The 25,348-nt window shown below is 41.4% G+C and overlaps 1 protein-coding gene across 1 annotated transcript in view; it reads right to left on the minus strand.

Moving 5' to 3' along the window:
* PHB (prohibitin) overlaps positions 1 to 25,348 on the minus strand; it is a 119,299-nt gene that overhangs the window by 87,491 nt on the left and 6,460 nt on the right. Inside the window, 3 exon segments of the mRNA XM_044055267.1 lie at positions 578 to 720; positions 5,225 to 5,386; positions 9,404 to 9,535. Coding sequence (XP_043911202.1) covers positions 578 to 720; positions 5,225 to 5,386; positions 9,404 to 9,491 — 393 coding nt within the window. The 5' untranslated portion in view covers positions 9,492 to 9,535.

The raw sequence follows: 25,348 nt of genomic DNA on the forward strand, positions 1-25,348 counted from the left end.
GACAGCAACGAAGAACAAGTTCACATTTGCTTCAGCTATCAAAAGAAACAAAGTCTCAAGTCAAAGAATAAAAAGGAATTTTCCATAACCTTCATATAGCTTTGATCTTTGAAGGATACGACAAACTGACAGAATTTTACTCAACTCTACCATTCCATTGATCAAACAATACAAGGCTACACTATCAAAACAAGATAAAAATGCATTTCTGCAGAGATAACAAGGCTTGCACCCCCCATCCCTAAATATATAAATTCTTAAAATACATGCAGTAGCGTAAGAGGACAAGACTTCACAACCCTTATTGTTATGCCATCTCAGTGTTTACTACCATCATGTTTCAATGAACAGGGAGATTACCCAAACAGCCCAGATGAGGTTTCCTTTGACCAACCAGGGGCCATCCCCCTGTCAGAGCAATCCCTGAATAGTACATTCAAAAAAGTTTTTTTTTTTTTCTTAACCATTAGCAGCCTTGTCAAAGACTGAGCATAATGACAGTAAGCAGCATTCATTCCTAGAACTTACTACGTACAGTACTAAATGTTTTGCTGCAAAGAATAATGCAAGGCCTTACAACAACAGATTTGAGGATCTCCGTGGTGATGGATGGCAGCACTTTCTCATCATAATCTTCTCCAAGGCTGGTATAGATTCTAGGAAGCTGATTGGCTATTGGTCTGAACAGGATACGCAGTGTAATATTCACATTCTGTAAATCTAACAGAAAATACAGGTCACCAACAACTGTTCAGAATATAAATTCATTTCCATTCAGCATTACACAAACATGCAGATCAGAGTCCTATTTCCCCACCAATGTACTACAGAAGATGCAGGTACTAGTTAACCCAGGTATGCGTTTCCAATCCAAGTAATGGATGCTCTATCTATTCCATGCACTCATGACTTTTACCACCATTTCCTACTATACCCTGAAAATAGGCCACTCTATTGACTATATAAATGACTATATAAATACTCCCCAATTAATCTTTTTGTTTATAGACTTCAGCAATTTAGGAAGTGTTTTGTGTAATGTACTATCTTTGTGAATTTGCTTTACCAACATACCCTGCAACTCTCACCACCTGTTCTTTTGCAGCTCTTCTTCAGTCCTCTTTTCTTCTTGTTCAGCTAATTGTTTTGTTATTAATTTCAGACTGCGTTTGACATTTCTACTATGTTTCAGAAAACCATGGTCAGCAGCAAGTGTTAAAATGGCAGTTTAATCTGTTTACATTTCGATTTAGGGTTATCCTAAAAAGCACTCTTCCATGTGCAACTGCTCCTGATTCAGAAATCTTTTCCTTAAAAAAAAGAAGTGCAAGTATTCTAAAAAGTTATTTTGTTTGTATTCTCAAAAATCTGTAGTTCTGTTGGGAGTTTTAGTAAATTGTTTGCTTTACATTTTTGAATATTGTAATATTCAAGCCTCCTGCAACAAATCACTGCTCATTTATTCCTTAAATTTGGACACCAATCATGAAAGTATCCAGACTTTCCATATCTTAAATAGCTCATCACTTTCAGGTTCTTTAGTGGTCTTTGCAGGGACTCAAAAAATTAATTTTCTTTGCATTTATTAATTTATACTCCATTACAACACATGATTTTCAGTATAGCCAGTTTAACAAAGGACGTGTAGTTGTCGCACTTTTTAATAAGTGCAAACTTAACTCACACTTAGAATTTTAGAAAGCATAAAAGTTCTGTGCACAACCAAGTCCTGAGGCTTACTCTTAAAACTTGGTAAAGTTAACCACAAAGACAATACTACTTGCATCTACTATTCTGGAACTTGTTCAGTTTGGAATATGGTTACAAACTATATTTGTAAACAAACTGAAACCGGTTTTCATTTTCTTTGGCTCGATTCTTCCAGTTTTAGTCTAGTCTATAGTCTTATTAATCACATTCCATCTTTCCACATTTTTGAAATGATCAGTACTCTCAGATGGCAAGTTTACCCCAGGATTACCCCTATACTACTAATGGACAGAGGCAGCTTCTAAATGCTTTATCCTATGCATGGGTCCCCTCAGTTTATCTATGGTATGATCCCATTTATTTTCATTAGGGGTAATATACAAGGTAATATACAATTATAAACCATGGGATGGGCAAGGCAAATGTCTAACCAAATGGGATAGGTCATTTTGAACACACACACACACACACACACACACACACACACACACACACACACACACACACACACAAATCTGGCTAAGCTTAAAATGGCCTATAAGTACCGCTAGCCTAGTAGTTACCTATGAACCTGTGCAGGTGCATATGGGAGGCACCGATTTATACTTCTAACACCAAGTTCTTTGGGGGTGTTTAACAAACTGGCAGGAGAGACTGGGCTTTATGGTGTTTGGGTAGTGAAGCAATAATCCCATTTTTGCAGAATCAACAGATATTACATATACTGATTTGAAAGGACCACAGGGTGTGGGTGTGTGTATTTAACCTTGCTGGTAGATGGTAGCTGCCTTGACATTTAAAACTTTTGTAGCAATGTGCAGAAGAACTGACTAGCACATTACATGACAGGAAGATAGTTAGCTTTATGAACTGAGAGATGTTAAAAGTCTCTTTGGGCCAAGTATCAGGAAAGAGCAAGTTTTAATTTGCATCCGTATGTACTGTAATCCGAGCTGCTGGTAACATACATTCTGGATAGGGAACTAGCACCCCCCCCCCAACTACTGCTGCTGAAATTACTCAGCACAGCAATGTGTACAATCTAGGCAGGAGTATTTCCTTACAACAGAGTTCAAGTTTGTGCATCATTTAAATAAGGAAGGGTTACAGTATGCCACCACTTATCTGAAAAGGTCTATCAGATATACATGTAATCCATCAGGGTATGCAACAGTACATTCACTTCAGACTTTATCATCTGTAGTGGAGATATAATGTTAAGGCATTTAAGATTAAGTGCATGTTTTCTATCCATATAGTTGTATCCGGGATGTTCATTTTCAGGTCATTTTTTGATGGCTGAGGCATTGGAAGTTTGGTACCAAAGTAACACGTCAAAACTGCAGAATCATAACTGTAGTATTGGTTTTAATATTATAGTTTAAACAGACCGGTAAAAGAAGAGGTTCAAGAACAAATTTTTGTGGTACTACAACAGTCAATGGGGGGGGGCACTGTAATTCAACATTGAAGGACTTGTCACTGTATAGCCATAATACAATTCTCAGCAACTCCTACTGAGACACTAACTGTCAAACGGGTAGTAACGAGGGCCAAAGTGAGGTCTGTGCAGACATCCTGTAAGAACTCCAGCCTGGTAAGGGACGTGATATCTGCAAGAGGTCCAAGTTGGAGGTGTCCTCCTTCTACACAGTCATGTATACTACACTTGTCAGTAAGAATCTGAAGGTCTGAACCAGTCTTTTCGCAGACTGTACAGAACCTGTGCCATCTCTGGACTACAAACTACACAGCTAGTTTGACTTTGCTAGTGGTCACCTGGCCAAGTGTAAAGCAGTCTCTTAGGATGTTGAAAGTGTGTTTGCTATAACCAGTGAATTATCTTGGAAGAATTTTGCTACTTTGTCCAGCTTCATTTGTAATCCCAAATCCAAATTGGTCTGTTATTCCAGCTGTAATCATGCAATGGATTTTTGACACTTCATTACAAAGGATACTCCATTTCTTCTGTAAGGTACTAGAGCACACCAGAAAACCTGACATAAAAATTACCTATTCCATTTCTTCAGTTCCCAAGATGTCACTTCTTATCCTTACCTCCCCATTTCTTAACCACAACTAAGTTCCAATGGTGTATCGCTCTTTGCAGCAGTGGACTGTCATCTCTGAGCAGCCCTGTATATGGACATCCTTCCAGCTTTAATCTATCTGCATCATAAATTCTAGCACTACTTTTACCACATTGTGCTCTCTCAGTAGCATGCTGGACACCTTCAGACCACATGGTCTCATTCCCAGTATTATTCTGACTTTTCTCTGGCTGCTTTTATCAATGGGGTATTCTTGGGAAGAAATGTTGAAGTGGCTTGCTATTACATTCTCCAGTGGATTCTCTCTTGATGATGTCTGCTATGATCGCCCCATCTTGTATGCCCCTATACAGCATAGGGCCTACCTATACCATAGTTCATAGTCACTATTAATACAGAAGTAAAAATAAGACCCAAGACTGGGAGTCATTTTAATTGGGCCAGTCCACAGGCACAAGTACAAAAGTGAGAAATATGTTTTGAATGGTTTTGAGCCTGTCAATATTTCTCGTGACACTGCAAGGATTATAGGGAAAAGAAAACAAAAGAAATAAATGACAACAGAGGTGTACTGTAGCTTGATAAAATAACGGCAGCAGAGGTGTACTGTAGCTTGATAATTTGCTCCTCTTATAGACAGAAGGCAGACAGGCTCCCACCCATATTCCCCTCCCCGGTATCCCATACAAACAGCTAACTAAACAGCAATCAAATAATGCCCTTTTGCTTTCCATCTCTCTAACTCTCACCCCTGACGTTTTATGGACATTTACCCTAGAAGAAATAGTAATAAGTTTTGAAATTCTGTTCCCATAGATAGCATTCTTCTCCCTAGAGTGTCATTAAATTGGGTGGAGAGAAAAAAATAATCCCATACCTGCTACGACCATTATGCACTACCACCGCTGTTCACACATCAGAACAGCAGATAATGTAATTCAGACACACACTAAAAGAAAACCGTCCGTGAAGACCAGTCCACCTACTCCAACTGGATATTCTAGTCAAATGATTAAAGACTGCTCCAGGGGGGTTAAGTACTGTGAATGGCTGCTCTGAGCAACTGCAATTACTTACCACATTTGCTAAAAGGGAAACGTACAGGCTAGCATGTTACTGGGATGGGAGGAAGGAGAAGCCATATTAACAGAAACCATGTAATCTCACTTCTGGGTGGGATTTTTAATTTATTTTAATAGGACGCTGTAGGTTAATTACTACAATTAATGTGGTTAGTAATGAAACACATGAAAATATTAAGATTTACATTTCCACCAAAGTTAAAGTGGGAAAAAAAATAATTTCCTGTTGTTCTGACCGTAGCCCAATGTGATAAGGTAACAGTCACCTGTAGATCATTGTTAAAAAGTTACTGACCCCTATTTCATGTCACAGATAAAAACATATATCTTGTTTTATACTATTAGCAGTGTACACAGCTTGCCAGACGACCAGGTGCTTACCTTTGCTTCCTGTGATAACAGGAACATTACGAGGGCGTGAACGACAGTCAAAGATGATTGGTTTCTGAATCCATGGAATAAGAAAATGAGTGCCTTCATTAATCACTGTATCCTGAACTCCACTTAGCCGGTCAAATATCACTGCCCTATGTCCAGCATCAACTAAGAAAAAGAACAAAAAAGCAAAAATAATCAGCACCAGTTTACTTAGACAACCTCCACTAGACCTGCATGCAATACAAGTCATGCTTTCATTTTGTTCTTCTACTAGACACTTATACAACTTGGCACAAAAGGTACTTTAGGATCTCCGCTCACTACAATGCACTACTTTTTCTTCTGTTAAGGCAGTAGTGATTATCTTCACCCTCACTCATTACCTACAGAAACTAGTCTTTTTCTTGTGTTTCACAATCATCACTGCAAACAGGAGCTTTAACCAAATACATGACGAAAAGCTGCACTCAGCTGTCAATTACTGCTTTCTTCCTTAATGTCCTATATCCCCAAGTGACGGACCTTATTCCTGGAAGACTACACTAACCAAGTGCTTTTATGTGAACATACCTCCTGCAACCTCTCCCACCTCCATGACTTCCAGTTACCCTACTACTCAACCTTAGTCACTTAAGAAAAGCAGGGAAGGTTACCCAAGCCTTCACTCTCCTTATCTAGTTATTTCATGTACACATTACAAATTCTTATACAGAGTAACCTCATCTGTTTTACTCGTTTAAAGCTGTTCCTACTTACATTACTTTCATGGCATATGTATGTACTATTATTACTACTGTATTATCACATACATTTTAAACAACTGTACTGCTCTATTTATGCTGTAAAACCTGGATGGTCACTACAATTGTTCCATTGTAGATCAGCCCACTACACCAGTAAAACATGCATACATACATATATAAAGCATGTCTAATCTGGAAGTGTGACTGTTGTAGGTTCACAGGTTCATTGGCAAGTCCTAGGCTAGCTGCCCTTATGGGCTACTTTCAGCCAAGCTAACTTCCCTTCTGGTACTTGAATTAACGTATCCTGTTTGGTGTAGGATTGGACTTGCCATCAGGCCTTACCTCGGTCCATTAGTAGTACAGAAGTCAGTAGTGGGGTCAGTTTTTTTATTACCCAGCTAAAGATCCAAGTTGCACTTGAATATGGACAGGGATAAAGCTTTGTTTTATGTGGATGGGTAATCTGTTCCAGATCAATGAAATCCAATTCAGCTTCTCTCAGCTGGATGTTCTCATTCCTTCTGCCTTCTTTTGGTCTCTCCCATCCTGCTTCAAATTATTTTCCGCTTTCCTGTCCAGGTCACCAAATCACAGCAATTTGTTCTCCAGGCATTCTCTGCAATTGGGGCTACCTGGTGGTCTCATTTCTATGTCTACCCCACAATATGCATCCTACTACCCCCATCCCAGGCAAGTCATCATTCCTCATTTACTCTTCCTTCACTGCCCAGGTTTCCCTGCTATACAGAAGTACTGGTTGCACTACTGTTTTGCTGGTGTTGTTCTCTGCACACTGACACTTCATGCTATAAGAATTAATGCAGGAACCAGTACAGTTTACTGTATTCTACACCTCACTATCACAATTGGCTTTGTACAGCAAGATAAGCTTATGCTGCTGGCAAAACAAACAAATAGCGTGGTATTGAGATGGCCTTTTGCTAGCGTCTGAAGATAAATCTGTTGTGGCTGCCACTATGGGCAGAGAGGTGACAGACGTTTTCTCCAAGCACATCCAAGGGATTTGTGTGATGTAATTACTACTGGCATCAATGAATGCAATACAATACAAAATAAAAACGGACAAAAACATGGGCCAACTGTTCCATCAGGTATACAGTCAAAGTATCTCTCGTACAATCATTAAAAAATAAAAAGAAGATTATAACGGACCCATGATGGCTTGATTCAAACTTCTCAGTGATGATATATATAGGACATTAGCCTAGTACACACACACACACACACACACACACACACACACACACACACACACACACACACACACTCATGTGGTTATACTTAGTAAGCACGCATCAATACATGTACATAATACGCATACATAACATACATGAAATAAACACAAGTACATCATTAGCGGACCAGAGTTCCACTGTGGCGACCCCTAACCGGGAAAAGCAGAAAGAACAATGACATATATACAATCTTAAAAAAAAAAAAAAAAAAAAAAAATGATCAGCAACAGTAGACATTTCTGCTCTGAATGCAGAGCAAAGTCACATCTATATTTTCAAAAGACTTCAAAAAATTTAAACACAAAATTAAAACTAATGTGATTAAGCAACACTGGCAAAACAGTCACTGCAAATTAGAATTATGAAAACATATTTTGACTTTGTTGATGTAATTTTTTTGACAAGTTAGCAACCTCCTACTCTAAAACGAGTCTAGTTTGGTATACTCGCCTCTCTTGGCTTTACTCTGCTCCTCAGTTACACTTCAGTATTTACTTGCATTTAATCAGTATTTACTTGTATTTAAATTGTACTTGGTCATCATCATCATCATCTTCTTTCGGCTGTTCCCGTTAGGGGTTGCCACAGCAGATCACCTGTTTCCATTTCTTCCTGTCCTCTGCATCTTGCTCTGTCACACCAACCACCTGCATGTCCTCTCTAACCACATCCATAAACCTTACCTTAGGCCTTCCTCTTTTCCTGTTACCTGGTAGCTTCATCCTTAGAATCTTTTTCCCCAATATACTCAGCATCCCTCCTCAGCACATGTCCAAACCAACGTAATTGTGCCTCTCTGGCTTTGGTCTCCAAACCTTCCAACCTGGGCTGACCCTCTAATATACTTATTCCTAATCCTGTCCACCATCGTCACACCCAGTGCAAATCTTAACATCTTTAATTCTGCCACATCCAGCTCAAACTCCTGCCTTTTTGTTAATGCCACCGTCTCCAACCCATATAACATAGCTTGTCTCATTACCCTCTTGTAGACCTTCCCTTTCACTCTTACATGTACTCGTCTGTCACAAATCACTCCTGACACTCTTCTCCACCCACTCCATCCTGCCTGTACTCTCTTCTTCAACTCTCTTCCACACTCACCATTACTCTGAACTATTGACCCCAAGTATTTAAACTCATCCACCTTCGCCACCTCTACTCCTTGCATCCTCACCATTCCTCTAGCCTCCCTCTAATTCACACGTGTATATTCTGTCTTAGTCCTGCTGACCTTCATTCCTCTTCTCTATAGAGCATATCTCCATCTCGCCAGGGTCTCCTCCACCTGTTCCCTACTCTCACTACAGATCACAATGTCATCTGCAAACATCATAGTCCACAGGGACTCCTGTCTGATCTCGTCTGTCAACCTCACCATCACCATTGCAAATAAGAAAGGGCTCAGAGCTGATCCTTGATGTAACCCCACCTCCACCTTAAACGCATCCGTCACTCCCATTGCAGACCTCGCCGCTGTCACACTACCCTCGTATATATCCTGTACCACTCTTACATACTTTTCTGACACTCCTGACTTCCTCTTACAATACCACAACTCCTCTCTAGGCACCCTGTCATATGCTTTCTCAGTCTACAAACACACAATGCAACTCCTTCTGACATTCTCTGTACTTCTCCATCAACACTCTCATTGTAAATTGTACTTAAATTGTACCTGGTAATTAAACATTTTAGCATGTCCTTTTTAATCATACTACACATGAAGCAGAATAACTGCCTTAGAAGTATTACTTCCCCCATACAATCTGCCTTTATCTACAGAAACAAAAGCAACACACAAGTGAAAAATAATCAAGAGGTTCATTCACATTTATACTTGGAATAACCATCTATAAATTCCATCAGGAAAGAACTACTTTATGGACAAGCAATGTACAAAAAGTGACCTGGTGCTTGTGATGAGGTCAAACATCTAAGCGGTTAGAATCTCATGACATGTACATGCACCTCTTCATAGTCACAGGACATGTCACAAAGCCTAAAAAGAGCAGTCTATGCACTAGCAAATCAAAACTAGTAACATGTTAGAGAAGCACACTGGGGCATATTGAGGCTGAGATGGGTCAATTTGTATACTACCTGAATGAGTCTAATACACACTTAGGGTTCCAGTCTCAAAGCAAGGACCAGTTTGACTTTAGTCTTTACAGTCTCACCATTGTAAAGTGCTGAATTCATGACTCCACCAACGACAGCCAGGCCCAGACCCAACTTGCCAAGTGTTTCAAAGACTTTGCCAGCCATTTCTAGACGGTTCCCTGAATCTTGGACTCACACACAGCAAAACCCTGCAACAGAAAACAAACAGTAAAGCAGTTACTGATAAGCAGCGACTATACTTTTAATTCTGCCATGTAAGAGACAAAACATGTAAACTCCACTTCACAGCAAAGTCACAGTGCTGTACCAGATTCAGAGATTTATAAATTTTACCTTTAAGAAATAAATACATACATACATAAATAAAAGAATACCTACCATGAATGAACTTTCTGTACTCAGCCACAACAGGAGATCTGGACTGAAAGCTCCATTCTCTTTTAATGTAAATCCTTTTTATTGTGCAGGCACTCCAAGAATCCCATTCTTTACGTGCGACTGGCAACATGGCAGTGGTTCGGTCTGGCAACAAGCAGGGTTGAACCCATCCCTATTCTCTCTATGAAGAAGCTGGGAAAGCTTGAAGTGGGCCTTGGGAACAGAGTACTTATTGTCAGTTACATCACAGGACAAGCTACTTCTTTAGTAGACAGGCCTAGCTACTGTTTGCTGATGCCTTACGACTGGTGTCTCTGGTAAGTGGGATGGTCTGGTAACCCTTTTCAGTGAAGAATTACATACGATGGAAAATGGCCTAATCAATTTAGCTGTAAGATTCAACAAAACATTACAGTGTGAAGGCTGTATTACAACTGTAACATAGGGTGGGGGACACACTTAGTGTGCTCGAATGACTGAAACAAAGCAAGTTGTCAGCATCTTACCTACGGCACATGCAGCTCCGAGACTAAGCCTGACATAATTGGTAAATCATATAACAAGACTCTTTGCCAGAGATCTTTACTGTAAGGTCAGTAGAGTCACAGCGGCAACTATGCAAGGTGTCCATCGAGAATGGCAATTTAATCAGTGAAATACAGGTTACTTTTCTTCCACTTTTTGATAAGGGTCTCAGTGCAATAAGCAGTGAAGATCAAGCTTCCCTTTCCCCAACCACAGATTGCAGTTGGTTTTGAGAGAGTCCCCATTCGTCAAAGCATTCCCTACTGCTCTATCTCCCTCTTCCTCACGACTGTACCTACAGCTTTAAACAGGTGCAGTCAGTCACAGGAATCCTTACAAGATGAAGAAAGAAAAAGACAACGTGAACAAAACCACTGGCTCTTATTACATAAAATTTAGAACCATATCACAGTAAGCACTTTAGTCGGTTGCAAAGACTTTAAGCCCAGTGGTTTTATTCGGCCTTAAATTTTTTTATTGACCGACTAAAATATGGGTAGTCACACTATTTCTTTTGGATCCTTGTAAGGCATCCAAATCAAAGAGGATTCTTTCCAGAGCAGTGCCTGAATTTATCGGTTCTTCTAAATCAGAGATCTCCTTGTGCTGTCAGAGACAGTAAGGCTTGCAACCCTCCTGAGAAAGTTTATGAAGTTTACCTGCAAACTCACCATTTTAGGTACCATGCAAAGCTTGCGACCTTATGTGAGAAAGGGGAAAGACTGTTCCCTAAAATTGAGAAAGTGTCTGCCTCAATGACAAGCATGTAGCAGTTGCTCCAATTCAGTATCAATCTTAAAACGGCTCCCTTGCCATTCAAGAACAAAACCTCATGTTTATTTAAACTTCTACATTTAAGAGCAGCTAACCCCAACACAAAGACAGCTATTCACTCTTTTCCTGTTAGAGTACCATGGTCTTAGAGTTTGATGTTCCAATTCTCATCCCAGTCCCATTCACTTTATACAAAACAGGAAACTGACAGCACATCAAAAAATCACAGACAAGAACAAAAGGGCAGTTAGTAAACAATGGACACAATTTTATTTTTAACTTTTTTTTATTTATTTAACATTTGTGATTCCACAGAGCCTGTTTGGAGAAATGCTCCAGACACAGAAGGCACCCAGCCGAGAATCGAACCGGAGAACCTCTTGCTGTGAGGCGACAACGTTAACCGCTGCACCACTGTGCTGTAATAGGTTTTCGAAAGAAATATATCTTCCCAACTGCTGTGGTCTTCACAGCCTGTCCATAAAATTCTTGGACAGAACTGGTGATAGGACTCGCCTTTCCAGGATTCACCTTAAATAAATCTTATGCAAATACAGGTACAACTCTCACCATGTCAAATGGACTGGAAAGCACAACGCAATGGCTCCAGTACCCACATTCTTTAGTACCCACCACAACACCTGCTGGGACACAACAACCATAAATAAGCCTATCTAAAGTCTGCAATGCATACAATGGTCAGCAAACCTCAGTAATCCCTCACACAACTGCAAAACAAAGTTGGTCTACTATTCACAGGACAGGACAGAAATATGCAATATGTCACCTGAACCTGACTCAGTACACAGGTTCTGGAGGCTGGGATGATTCTCCTAGAGGGCCTGCACATACTTTAACCCCCCATAAAGATGGGGAATACCTCCCCAATTTTCCACTGGGAAGTATTGCTGTCCACTTCCATACAAGACTGAAAGGAATGCTGCTCTTACTACCCACACTACATCCAGCACCTTCAACAACAACTCCTGGAAGATGTCCTCCATACAGATTACAAAACTATGGAGGACTAGTTGCAATTCTAAATCTTAGGCAGTCAGGCTCAGCCTTCTGACTGGATATGTCCAAGTGAAGAAATGACTCAAAACAGTCCTTCCCCTCTGTAGACAAATCTCCATAGCAAAAGTTGGCACTTACTGCCCTCACCTAATACAGCCCAAATGAAGACCTATCGACAACTCATGGAGGCAATGGTATGCAAGAACCTGTCTAAAGCCACCCAGGGGATCAGTCTTTCTCCATGGTCTTTCCAAACTTCTCACATGCTCAAGCTCTAGCCACTGCCTGTCGTAAACTAACACCACCTCTCAGACGAGTCGAAGATCCCACTGCTACTTTTAACATTTCTCTAAATAGTGCAAAAACCACAATACGGTGTCTAAAACATCTCGACAGGATATGAAACTATACAAATATTGCAAGTCTATGAAAGTGAATGTAAGTACTCTCATCAATAGTGGGTGTTCTCTCCAGCAACCAGTCATATTTCAATAAGAAATGTTCCACTTTGGCAGTCTTAAAAAGGTGACAACCTTACCAAAGTGACAAACTGTTAGTTACAACTCAATGCTGTAATTATGTGCTGCTTTTCTACTATTTGCTGTATTCTGCCAAAATATTTTAAGAATCTACAAAGTAAAACATCACAAAGCAAGCACACACGAACACCATACAATTTAATACCACTATGCTGCAGCAGCATCATCATGGGTTTAACAAGGAAATACTAATTGTGAAATTACACAGCCAAATAAACTCAAGAGTCTCCTTCCACACAGATATATAGAAGTGGACAGTTCACAAGGAATACATACCTCAGCATAACTAAAATAAGCATTTTATCAGTAATGCAACTATGACGTTACAGAATTTATGAAAAAGCATTTTACTCCACTGCACAATATTAACACAAAGGAAAAAAAAATCTATATAAAAAGACAAGTTGTCACCTCCTGACCTTATCTTTCTGGACCCAAGGATCAATAAAAAATAACCAGGAGCAGCTATTTAGAAGCAGAACCTTCAGTCATCCCCACAAAACATCTACCTTGGTATTTAGAAAGATGCTCAGAAGGTGAGAACAAGGCTGCGCATTATGAACACAGCGAGGGTGTCATCAGAGTCATTCATGGCAAGCAGAGTCCAGTATGAAGACTTCTCAATGCTTCACAGCAAGGCTTCAAGGAGAGGCCATTATAGACCTAAGTCTGGCAAACTGCTTAATGGTGACCACCGCATTACTCACCAACAAAGAAAGCCACAAGACTACATACAAGAGTAATTCCTCCTGTAAGGAAAATGCACAATGAAACATGTATAATGGGTCAAATCAGAGAGCTCAAAGTCATCTACAGAACTCAGCTCTGCGCCCAGTATAAATCACTGATGGTAACAATCAACTGCAAGCAAAGGTTAGAGTAAGCTCTAGGGTCAAGGGAGCAACAGCACAGGAGTTTTAAGATCCAGAAACTCAGGAAGAGGAAGAAATAGGTAGAACTGAAGCATCTCAAACAGTGTGAAGACAACAGAACAGTTACACTGTTAAGCCAGGAAATGGAGGTGGACTGCAGGAAGTTATCAAAAGAAATGAGTGTAAGTAGTAGGTGATAAAATACAGACAAGGCAAAGAAGAAATAGTGGCTGGCTAACAGGCTAGACCACCAGTCAAAATGGTGATGAACAAGATGTCAAGAGAAACTACCATCAGATGGCAAAAAAAAAAAAAAAAAAACACACCATCAGGGTCTTAAGCCCACAGCTTGGTAGGGGACATTCACAGGGAATATCACCAACTGTCTGCTTACATTCAAACAGAATATCAACGGCTGCTGGAAGGAGTACTTCAAGAAAGCTCTGAATAAAGGAAAAAAAAAACACCACACACACCACAAATCCAGTCTCACACAGACCTATTGCATCTGTATACCCAACACAAACACATACTCGGAGGCTCTAAATAAAAATCTGCCTAAACAGCAAAGACCTCCTAAGCAGCTATCCAAGCAACAGCCACCCCTCAACAATACCCACAAATCACATATCTCACAAAATCAGTGTGCCTCACAGTCACAGCCCTTAAGGCCAAACAACACACCAAATACACTTGTTATAGGGAACTCTATTGTCCGGCACACTGATATCCCGCTCACCAGACTGAACAAGGAGAAGGTCACTGTAAGCTGCCTGTCGGGTGCCAGGATCCGCCACATAAAGCAAACAATCAGGTCACTCCAAAGCAAGTACAAGTATGACAGTCATTGTCCATGCTGGTGTGAATGACCCGAGACGTACCTCCCTGGACTACATGGAGACAAAGGAGCTCTCTGACCATGTAGCCCAGGCTGGTATGACCCTGACCTTGAGTAGTATCTTGCCCTCATCAAGAATGATGCCACAGTATAAAGACAAAATGATCAGTTTCAACAACTGGCTAAAGTATTGGTGTCAAAGGGGATCCAGTGTCTGTCAGCCTGGGATGACATGCTCGACAAGCCACGTTGCTTCGCTAGGGACGGCTGTCACCCTTAGGCTTTCGTATACTGGCCAAGGCTCCTGCCACCCCCATAGTGCCTTTTTTAGGCAAGGCTCAAAGGACAAACCCACCTCCATAGACAACCCAAGGATAAAAAACTAAAGGCAATGCTACTCAATGCCAGAAGTCTAAACCTCAAGATGCGTGTGCTCTCCTCAGTATGGAGAAAAATCGATGTCTGTGCAGTAACAGAAACCTGGTTCAAGGCTCCTGAGTGCACCCCAGCACTACCAGGTTATAACTCATACCATGCGTTTCTGCCCCAAAACTCGGACCGAAGCACGAAAGGAGGGGGAGTATCTATATTCAGAGATACCTACACCTCCAGGTTAGTGGCACTGCACAAAGCTTCGGAAACCATCCATGTACAACTAACAGTGGGCGAAACTGCCTTTCAGTTTGTAGCCTGCTACAGAACACCCTCCCTATTACAGGAACCCCACTTGGCATTCCTGACAATAGAGAATATGAAGGTCTCTCCAAACACTGTTATTGGGTGACTTCAACTACCCAAACATTGACTGGGAAAACTACTCAAGCCCATACACCCTCGCCCAACGGTTCCTTGAATTTATAAACTCTAAAGCAATGGAACAACTGGTCACCACTCCCACAAGAGGGAACAACATATTGGACCTGGTCATCACCAACATGGGGACTCTATCTTCCACACCCAGAGGTAAACCCCTCATTGGTAAGATCAGACCATAAACAAATTTCCCTGGACATCCATACCCCGTCCCCACCCCCAGCCAGCCAAGGAAATCACTGTAAAGAATTTCTCAAAAGCCAACTTTGCACTTCTCAAGACTGAGGTGGAATCCTTCAAAGTCCCTGGGCCAGAGGATAATACAGCCCAATCCGCAGAATCCTTTACAAATGCATTCTACGAGCACCTGCAGTAATGCATGGATCATGATATCCCAAATAAAACCAAGACTCACTCCTCCAAAAACAGGAGACCCCACCAGTCTGGTGGACCCCGGCCATAAATAAGCTATACAACAGAAGGAGGAAGCTACTACATGACAGAGCAAAATCCCAAAAAGGGAAGGCATCTCTGATCAGTATTAGCAAGAAACTTCAATCCCTCATAAAATCATCAAAGGCCAGTTTCGAAAGAAAAATTGCCCTAGACACTAAAGATAATCACAAGGCCTTCTTTAATTATGTCAAGAACATGGGTGGAAACTCCCAGATATGCTCTGAATTGTTGCATAACTGTACAAAATATACAGAACCAACAGACATAGCCAACATCCTGGCAGACAGATTCAGTGCAAACTTCTCCCCCCTTCCCCCCCAAAGGAGCAAATGCCTATCCCAACTGAATGTAACATACCTGACATCACAGATGCACAGGTGAAAGCTGCCCTCTCCAAAGCAAAAAAAAACACAGCATCTATGGGACCGGACGGTGTCCCAGGCTGTGTCTTACACGAGCTCCAAGAAGAACTGAACCCTCACATTAAGTCACTGTTCAAACTTAGCCTTACTACAGGATATGTACCCAAAGAATAGCGTACAGCTACAGTGGTCCCACTCCACAAAGGTGGTGCCACAACAGACCCCGGAAACTATCGCCCCATAAGCCTGACTAGTCTGGTCTGTAAAGCTATGGAGCTTATTATCATGGAACTCATAAACAAAGACATTGGGAGCCTCCAGACACTTTGTTAAGGGCAGATCTTGCCTCTTAAACCTAGTTGATTTCTTTGAAAGAGTTACCAAAGCCATAGAAGAGGGCAAGGTAGTCCACACAGCCTACCTGGACCTCGCAAAAGCCTTCGACACAATACCCCACTCTGGCATCATAAATAAGCTTACCAGCTTAAATATCAACCCCTATATCACAAGATGGGTTGCAAACTGGCTGAGATAGAACCCACATGGTCAGAATCGCAGGTGCCATGTCCAAATCAGTTACAAGTGGTGTCCAACAGGGCTCCGTTCTGGGACCGCTCTTATTCGGTATATACTTCTCTGAGGTTCAGGCTAACACGGGGGGGGGGGATTATGGCTGACAAAGTTCGCAGATGACTGCAAACTGGGGGCCATAATTGAATCTCCAGCTGACACAAGCATCCTCCAAAAGGGTCTCAGAGACGGATGCTTGGTGCCAGAGCCACGGCCTCAAGCTAAATGCTAAAAAAAGTGCATATAGTCATCCCCTTTGGGAAAAAAAAGGTGCCCACAAATTACCACATAGGTGGTAATCCATTAAGTACGGAAGAAGTAATTAGAGATTTGGGGACCAACGTAGATAGTAATCTCTCCTTTGATAATCACGTTGCCAAAGTGGTTAGAAAAACCTTCTACATAGCCCACCTTATCACGAAAGGGTTCGCATCTAGATCAAGAGAGGTCTACTAGTCACTGATCAGGCCCATAATTGAATACAATGCCCCTTTTGGGATGAACCTTACCAGACACCTGCAGCAACTGGAGAGACCCCAAAAGTACCTCACCAAGAGGACCATGGGCTACAAACAGATGTCCTATGCAGCTCGACTAAAGAAACTCCAGCCCTACTCAGTTGCTTACCGCCTACTCAGAGGCGATCTATGCCTGACGTACAAAGCCATGTCAAACCCAGAATTAATGGACATGCTCCACCTCAAAAAATCCAAGTCCATTAGAGCTACATGCTCCAGGGACCTAAACCTCAGCACAAAAATAAATAGGACATGCTGGAGGGACAGATTCATTTCCCAGAGGCTCCCCTCACTCGAATAGAATCCCAATTCATGTTAGACATAGTCCCTCGCTGACCCTCTTCAAGCGAAATCTGGACGCGTGGATGGGAAATCACAAATTCACCCCTGGGATCTCTTCTGTGTCCCTGCTAGACAGAGGCACAGTAAACTAATCTTAAAAGGGTACCTTCTGTGACCTCCTTTACAGAGGCACAGTAGGCTAATCTAATAGGGAGGCGGAAGCCAAATACACTCTGGCTAGGCTTATAAATGCTCTAGGGCAGAAACGTGGACAGTGCAGATGTAAAATATGCTGAGTAACAGTAGAAAGCAAGATGGAAGATGAAAAGCTGGAGAGAGATAAAATTCCTGACCTAGAGTTCAATTAGCGACTTTGGTGCTTGCTGGAGCTAGCAGGCAAGAATGAACATATCCATCCTAGATTAGGGAGAGTAGGCAAAACTAGGCACATTGACCCATTATTTTGGAGGAAGAGGGCATGAATGCTTCAGTTCACCAAGCCACCAGAGGTGGTAGCCTTTGCAGAAAGAGAAACCTTATCAGCAAGGGCACGGGAGTGTACATCTGCCAAGGGATGGTGATGTGGACTCTCTGACAGTGTGCCTGTCATGTGCCCGCACCCTAGAGTGGATTTTGGTTGAACATAAAATCTCCTCACAGCCAGGGTGCTGGCAAAGACAGAGTGCCCTCACAGCTGCCAAATACCAGCCTCCTCTACACATCTCTCACCTCAACAACTACTCTTCTTTTTTTTTCCCGTTAGTCCCACAGCCGGAACTCGGTCGTCCCTGATTGGCAGGTAGAGTTTTACATGCTGAACAATCTCTCACCTCAACAAAAAACAAACATTTTCAGTGGACCAAATAAAAAAGGACCTTTGTGAATGTGCAAATGGAAAAATTCTTTATGACTGTTGGTAGGAATATGGGCAAAAAGAACACATCTTTCTCACCGGTCAAACTCACTCACATCAGCTTCTTAGAATTTGTCACACAGACCCCCATCACAAACAGGAGGAGTCCTTGAATGTTGTATATGTACTAAGAAAATACTAAGCTCCATCATACACCAAGAGTACATACTGGACTCTGCTTTACGTTCCCATACAAGAATATACACTGCACTATATGGTGATGAACCTCCTCCAACATACATGCATTTGAAAATACTGTCTGTAGTCCTTCTACAATAAACTATTATGTACTGAATTACTATCATTCAACAAAATTAAAGAGCTGCTTGAGCCTCCCTTGTAAGGGCTTAGGCCTCGACCACTGAGGAATGATGCGTTACAGGGTCATCATATGAACAAGCTCATCCATATGCTGAAGCCTTCTCAGCAGATTCTATTACTGCATATCCCCCAACTTGTAACAATCATTCACCAAGGTCCCCTTCACAGATTAGACCACTGAAATGTGAAAATTAAAAACACAAATATAAGAAATCTACTTCAGAACTGCTTTACTAGCAGAGATGCAAACTCTTGACACATCAGCCTTTAGGATTCTTTGCAAGTAGTTTAAACTTATGTTCCTTGGTATTTTACAATTTGAATTCAGTCAATTGCATCATAACTACAGCTGTTATGACACCTTAACTGCAATCACCAACTGAAAACACATTTTATAAAAATGCAAATATTAGTGTTTGGAGTTTAAGTGGAACACTCTAGGAATTTCAATCCCTGCCTCAATATATTAAAAACAGCTCTCAATTCAGAAAGTCAATGTTTAGACCCATTTTACTTTTATTTTATACATGTGTTAATCAGGTTAACTCCACTGGACCCAAGTGTCCAGTTTCAGGGGTGACTATCTGGTTAAGTGACTTGCTCAGAATCACACAGTAGGCAAAATGAGATAGGAGAATTAAACCCGGTACCTTAGAATCTGGAAGACACTAATTAAAAACCCACAACCTTACTTCTCTGAGCCAATTGCCACATTTATACTCTACTTCTTAAACACAGAGAAAAAAAAAAAGAAATAAACTTAATAATCTGGGCTCTAAATTTCCAATAACAAAAGGTACATTTTTCCCCACTATGCATTTGCTTTTGTACACATCACAGTGGGATACAATGGAATTCACTAGTTTCTTTAGGTCATCACTATTTAGAATGCCGGGTTACTCTGCTTAAACTCATATTATTCAGATAGATGCCGGGTTACTCTGCTTAAACTCATATTATTCAGATAGATGCTCCTGCATCTAGTGTAAAAGATAAGCTGTCACCACCAAACAGCACCTAATAATGTAAAGGATGCGCCGTCGGCACCAAACAGCACCCATTGTAAAGGATGAGCCGCTGCCACCAAATAGCATATACACTACAAAAAAAAAAAAAAAAAAAGAAGTTTATTAATGTTGAAAACTCACTTCAAAACAATTATGAACCTATATTACTACCAAACTCTGGGCTCTAGCTGAACTATATGCTGTCACATATGTTACTAACTCCGTTCGACAGGTGCCATCCTCCTTGACACGGATCTAGTCGAGTGCCAGCTCATCGCAATCTACCACTCGATAGTAAACTTCTGCTGAATGTATGTACTGATCGCATACATATTCAGACAAAGATGTACAATAGTGTGGATGCTTGCAGGTAAGTTAATTCTATTCTATACATAGGAATTATTGCGTTCCTATGCAAGGCAGATTTCAGAAAACTAAGTGCATGTCTGAGTGCCATGGAGTCTGAATATACATATACGCTGCATGGCATAGCTTTAAGCAGGGAAGTGTGTGCACACGTGTGAGAGACTCTGCAGTGTTGTCAGTGCAACTGTGTGTTTGAGGGTACTGGTGAGTTTGAGTACGTATGTGGTGTCAGGCTTGGCAGTTTAGTTGTGAATATTTCTAATGTATGACAGTGTCTCATCACCATGGTGACAGCAACCCAAGTGCATGAGGGAGTACACACACACCTCCCTATTGCATATATACATACAAAAACAGAGTTTTGGTTCTGCACAATTCAAAGGCCATGACCATACCTCTTGTATCTGTAAGGCATTTGTGCCCAAGACATTCAGAAGCAGTTTGTCTTCCCTGGACATTTATCTTGAAAACCAACTGCTTAGACAGTTGCATATAAAGTGAATGCATGTGTAGGCATCTGAGTGAGTGGTCAATCTTTGTGATGGGTCTGTGGTTCTGTACCAGAATGGAAACAGAGAATGAATGAGTGTTCAGAGGTTTGATGCTGTGTGTGAATGGGTGACTGAAGTACTGAACGACAACAGTGTAGTGCAAGATATTTATTTTATTTAGTGTCTTCAGCAGGATTTCTCCTGGGGTAAGTGCGAGCGACAACAGTGTAGTGCAAGATATTTATGATGTTTAGTGTCTTCAGCAGGATTTCTCCTGGGGTAAGTGCGAGCTCAGAGTTGCAATGTAAAGTCTGGTGTAGGCGTGGAAGGGTTCCCCACTTAATGAAAAACATCTTGAGTGTGTGTACACTTTCTGTGTCTGACTTTGTGGTCGTTTTCTTTAGACAGCGTTTATGCACAAGTGTTTTAAATGCACAACACGCATACAGAACAGACTAAACGTTTGACAAAGTACCTTTGATAAGTCTTGCTATGGATTACATATGTTCAAAGTCCTTCACACATTTTCTCCTTGTACTGCCTGAAGTTTCTTACCTGCAGTTTCTTATGTCTACATTGCTCATGGGTACAACTCACATGCATTAGTCTGTTCTTCCAAACATCTAAAACAAATTTTCACTTTCTGGGCAATTTCTACTCATTCTCATAAGCTCATCATATGGAATCTTTAAGGGACTTAGAATGCTAACCGCTGTATAGAAACTGGAAGCCCAAAAGATTACATTCATTACTACGTATCCCAAGAGTCTAAATGTTAAGCTGATTACACTTTGTTCAGAAAATAAATTTGTCTGCAATGTTATGACCCAACATTAAATCCCGTTTTCACAAAAAAAAAAAACACCACACACGTGACAAATATGGCTAAATTAAGATTTTTGCAATTTTTTCTTGGGGACGTGGGAAGGCTGAAAGGTTGATGCTCCTGAATTTAAAACACTGCCAATGAAACCCTAAAGAAGGGAAGGGATTACAGCCATTCTGGAATTCACAACCCTATGTTGCAATCCATTCTGAAAAGGCTCCCAAAATGGTCAAAAAAAACTGAATGAGATGTTACCGTGGCCACAATTTACAAAGGCATAAGTTGAACATCAGTGACATTTATTAGCACTTTTAACAGGTAAGAAGACGGTTTATAAAGAACTGACCACACCTCATTGCTGGTTTCTTACTACATGGAAGAAATACAGTACAATTTTCATGTGTTGCACTTTGCCTCCCGCCCACAGAAACATACCTTATGTTTTTAGAGTTTTAAAAAGGAAGATAGGAACAAATTTCCTCTCTCTCTAACCTGAGAGCAGTCAAACCAAACAAATATAGTATTAGTCAGGCCGATTTTTTTTTAACAGCAACTCTCAAGCAACCAGAAACTACAGTTATCCAGCATTTACCAATCACCATGTGTGCCGGTTAACTGAGAGTTTACTGTATATATTTTATGCAAGCACACAGACACAATGCTAAATAAGTAAACAGCATAAACACCAAGGACAAACATTTTCACCAATTGTTAATTTACAGGAATTAATGGACAAATAAGCATAAGCTAGGAGTTAACTTAAAGTTATGAAATGAGGTAGAATAAAGTATACCAGAAAATGTATACCACATGGGCAAGACACAAAGGTGAGAGATTTTGGGAGGAAGTTAGACAAAAAGTGGTGGCATAACGACAACCTACAATGTAAACATCACACCAGAAATGTATAAATAAAATGCTAACATAAAAAAGAAATTACGAATTCTGCTACATGTCTATCTTAAACCTTATTGCTTTCAAACAGGTTACAGAACTCAGGGACACATTCACTGTAAAAAAACGAGTTGTAAAACTCCGAAATGCACTACTGGCAAGTCAAAGACATTAAAAAGGATTTCAAATTGTACTTGATAAAGAAATGGGAGTAGGCAAATTTAAAACAAAGTTAAAACTTAAGAGAAAGTACATATTAAAAATAAGTTGTGTCTTACCATAACGTTCCATCTGTGTTGTAGATCTTTATTCACTCTTTACTGTTAGGACCTCGGTTCCATGCTCGGAACCGATATGGTCGTTTCCCAGCTCATGCAAGCCAAAAATTCTCAGCTAAAAACCTACCCACAATGCCCCTCTTTTAGGTACTCCACATCGAGTTTGCCCGCCCAACATAAAAAATGTAGCAATAGGAAAAAAGGTAGGAGGCTCTGTCTGAGCAAATACCCTAACCAGGAGTACCTAAAGTCCACTAGGAGTCCAGTCAGGGGGAAGGAGGGCAGGAAGTAAAGAATGAATAAAGATAGACAACACAGATGAACATTATGGTAAGACAGAACTTCTTTATCCGACGTTGTAAATCTTTATTCATTTACTGTAAAAAGAGTCTCATCCCCTGGTAGCCAAATCCAATTTGTAATGAGATATGAAGGTATGAGGTCTTGCCCACGTGGCTGCTGCGCATATATCATCCAAACAAGCTCTGGAATGAAAAGGCACAGAGGTAGCCACAGATCTGGTAGAATGAGCCTTTATTCTGGAAGGCAAGGGTAGCTTATTCTGTTGAAAGATAAAGGTAATGACGTTTCTAAGCCAGGAGGATAAAGTCACTTTGGAAACAGGTTTACCCAATCTGGGTCCTGCAAAGACAAAAATGTCAAATCACATGAAATCAAAGGGTTCAAAGAGAGAGCCTGTAAGAGAGTGAAGCACCATAGTCAAGTCCCAGGGATCTAAGGGAGGCTTGACCAGAGGTATAACATGTAATACTCCCTTCAAAAAAGTCTTGCATAGGTTGTGACACATAATTGAAGAATTTTCAAGACCATTATGAAAATTGGCGATAGCTGCTAAATGTACAGTGATCGCTGAAGCGGAGGCTCCTACATGCAGGAGAGTAGCCAGGTATTGCAGAATCTTTTGAATAGGCATAGAAAAGGGTCTAAGTTCTGGTCTTTCGCCCAAATAGAGAACCTAGTCCATTTACTAGAATAAACCTTTCTAGTGGAAAGTTTGTGTGAGGCCAGAAGAATTTCACGAACAGGAGATGGGTTGTCAGGAAGCCTGGCAAATCACTGGAAGTGGAGGAACCAGGCTGTGAACTTTGCGCAGGTTTGGATGAATCAGTCCCCAAGGATGGGATAACAGGTCCTGGGAATGATTCAGGATCCACGGGCTGTGAATCAGGTGAGGCCATAAAAACGGGAACCAAAACTTGACGTGGCCAGTAGGGAGCAATGAGGATCACTTTACTTTTCAACCTCTGAGCTTCTGGAGAAATTTTGGAATGAGGCGAAATGGAGAAAGGCATACAGGAGACCAATTTTGCATTAGAGCGTCCCTCGGTGGTTCCCCCCTGAGGGGGGGGGGGAACAAGGCAAAATAGCTCCTACATTTGTAATTCAGGGGGGAAGCAAACTGGTCGCAGCAAGGCTTGCCCCAATGTTAGAAAATCCGAGTTGCTATTACAGGGTTGTGGGACTATTTGTGAGGCATCAGGAGGTTCCTGCTCAGATTGTCCACAAGAAGGTTGGAACTCATGGGTATATGTGTTGCTATAAGAAAAACGAAGCTATCGCCCAGTGCCAAATCCTCATGGCTTCCCGACACAGGGGGTAAGATCTGGTTCCACCTTGCTTGTTGATATACCAGATGGCGGACATGTTGTCTGACTGAATTGCAATTGTCCCTGAAGGTAGGGATGCATGGACCACTTGTAATGCTAAGAGAACTGCCCTCAGTTCCAGGACATTTATGTGAAAGTTGGCCTAGAGGGGGATCCAGGTGCCTTTGACAGTCTTTCCCTGAAAATGGACCCCCCCCAATCCAATAGTGAAGTGTTTGTGGTCACCGTGGTCATGGGTTGGGAAGACAGAACAGTGAACAAATATTCTTTTGTGGCTCCATCCACCATAGCATTTCCTCCTTGCAACAGTTTGTAAAGGTGTATCATGTGGTTGAGTGGGTAGGTTAACAATGACCATTGTGTAGAAAGGAGCCACTGCAGAATTCTCATGTGCAGTCTTGCCAATGGTACCAAAGTAATGGCAGCTGCCATGGAGCCCAAGAGTTGCAGTTCAAGACATGCTGGTACAAACGTGCGAGAAGAAGGTCTTGAATTTGGTGTCTTATTTTCAAAAGCCTGCGAGAGGGGAGAGAAGCTTGACAGGATGTTGTGTTGAAGATCGCTCCAATAAATTCCAATGTCTTCATTGGAGACATCTGAGATTGGTCTTTGTTGATTGTAATTCCCAAGTGGAGAGCGAGATCTTGAGTGTAAGAGAGGGTGTGGACTAGGAGGTTCCTGGGTCGGAGCAGCAAGGAGCCAATCGTCTACATAGGGAAACACCTGGAATCCTTGTAGTCAAAGATGGGCTACCACAACTGCCATACATTTGGTGAACACTTGGGAGGGGGGGCTGTTGAGTGACCGAATGGCAGTGCCCTGAACTGGTAGTGATTGGCTCCCAGCTGGAAGCAAAGAAACCTCCGGGAACAGTGATCCATCTTTATGTGGTAGTACATATCCTGTAGGTCTATAGAACACATCCAACTGTCCCTCCCTAGGAAGGGAAGAATGGACTGTACTGTGACCATCCAGAATTTTTGAGGTTTCTGAGATCCAGGATTGGTCTCCAGTCCCCAGTCTTTTTTGGCACTAAAAATAACCTCGAGTAAACCCAGATCCTGTCTGTTCTGGTGGGACTGGTTGGATGACCCTTTTTCTTAGCAGTTTTTCCATTTCCAAGGCTGCCAATTCCCTCTGATTGGGCGGTACATCGGGGATTCATTTAACAGGTCTGGGAGTTAGGTTGAAAGGTATTTGGTAACTTCTGGATATTATTCTCTGCACCCAAACATCGGTAGTAATAAGATGCCAGGCTGGTAGATGCAGAGAGAAATGACCCCCGACTGCTTCCAGAGGAAAGCAATCAGGCAACTGCTCAGGAGCACTGGTA

This window comes from Protopterus annectens, chromosome 13.part0 (genome assembly GCF_019279795.1).
Source record: "Protopterus annectens isolate FY-2018-M chromosome 13.part0, PAN1.0, whole genome shotgun sequence".
NCBI lineage: Eukaryota > Metazoa > Chordata > Ceratodontiformes > Protopteridae > Protopterus > Protopterus annectens.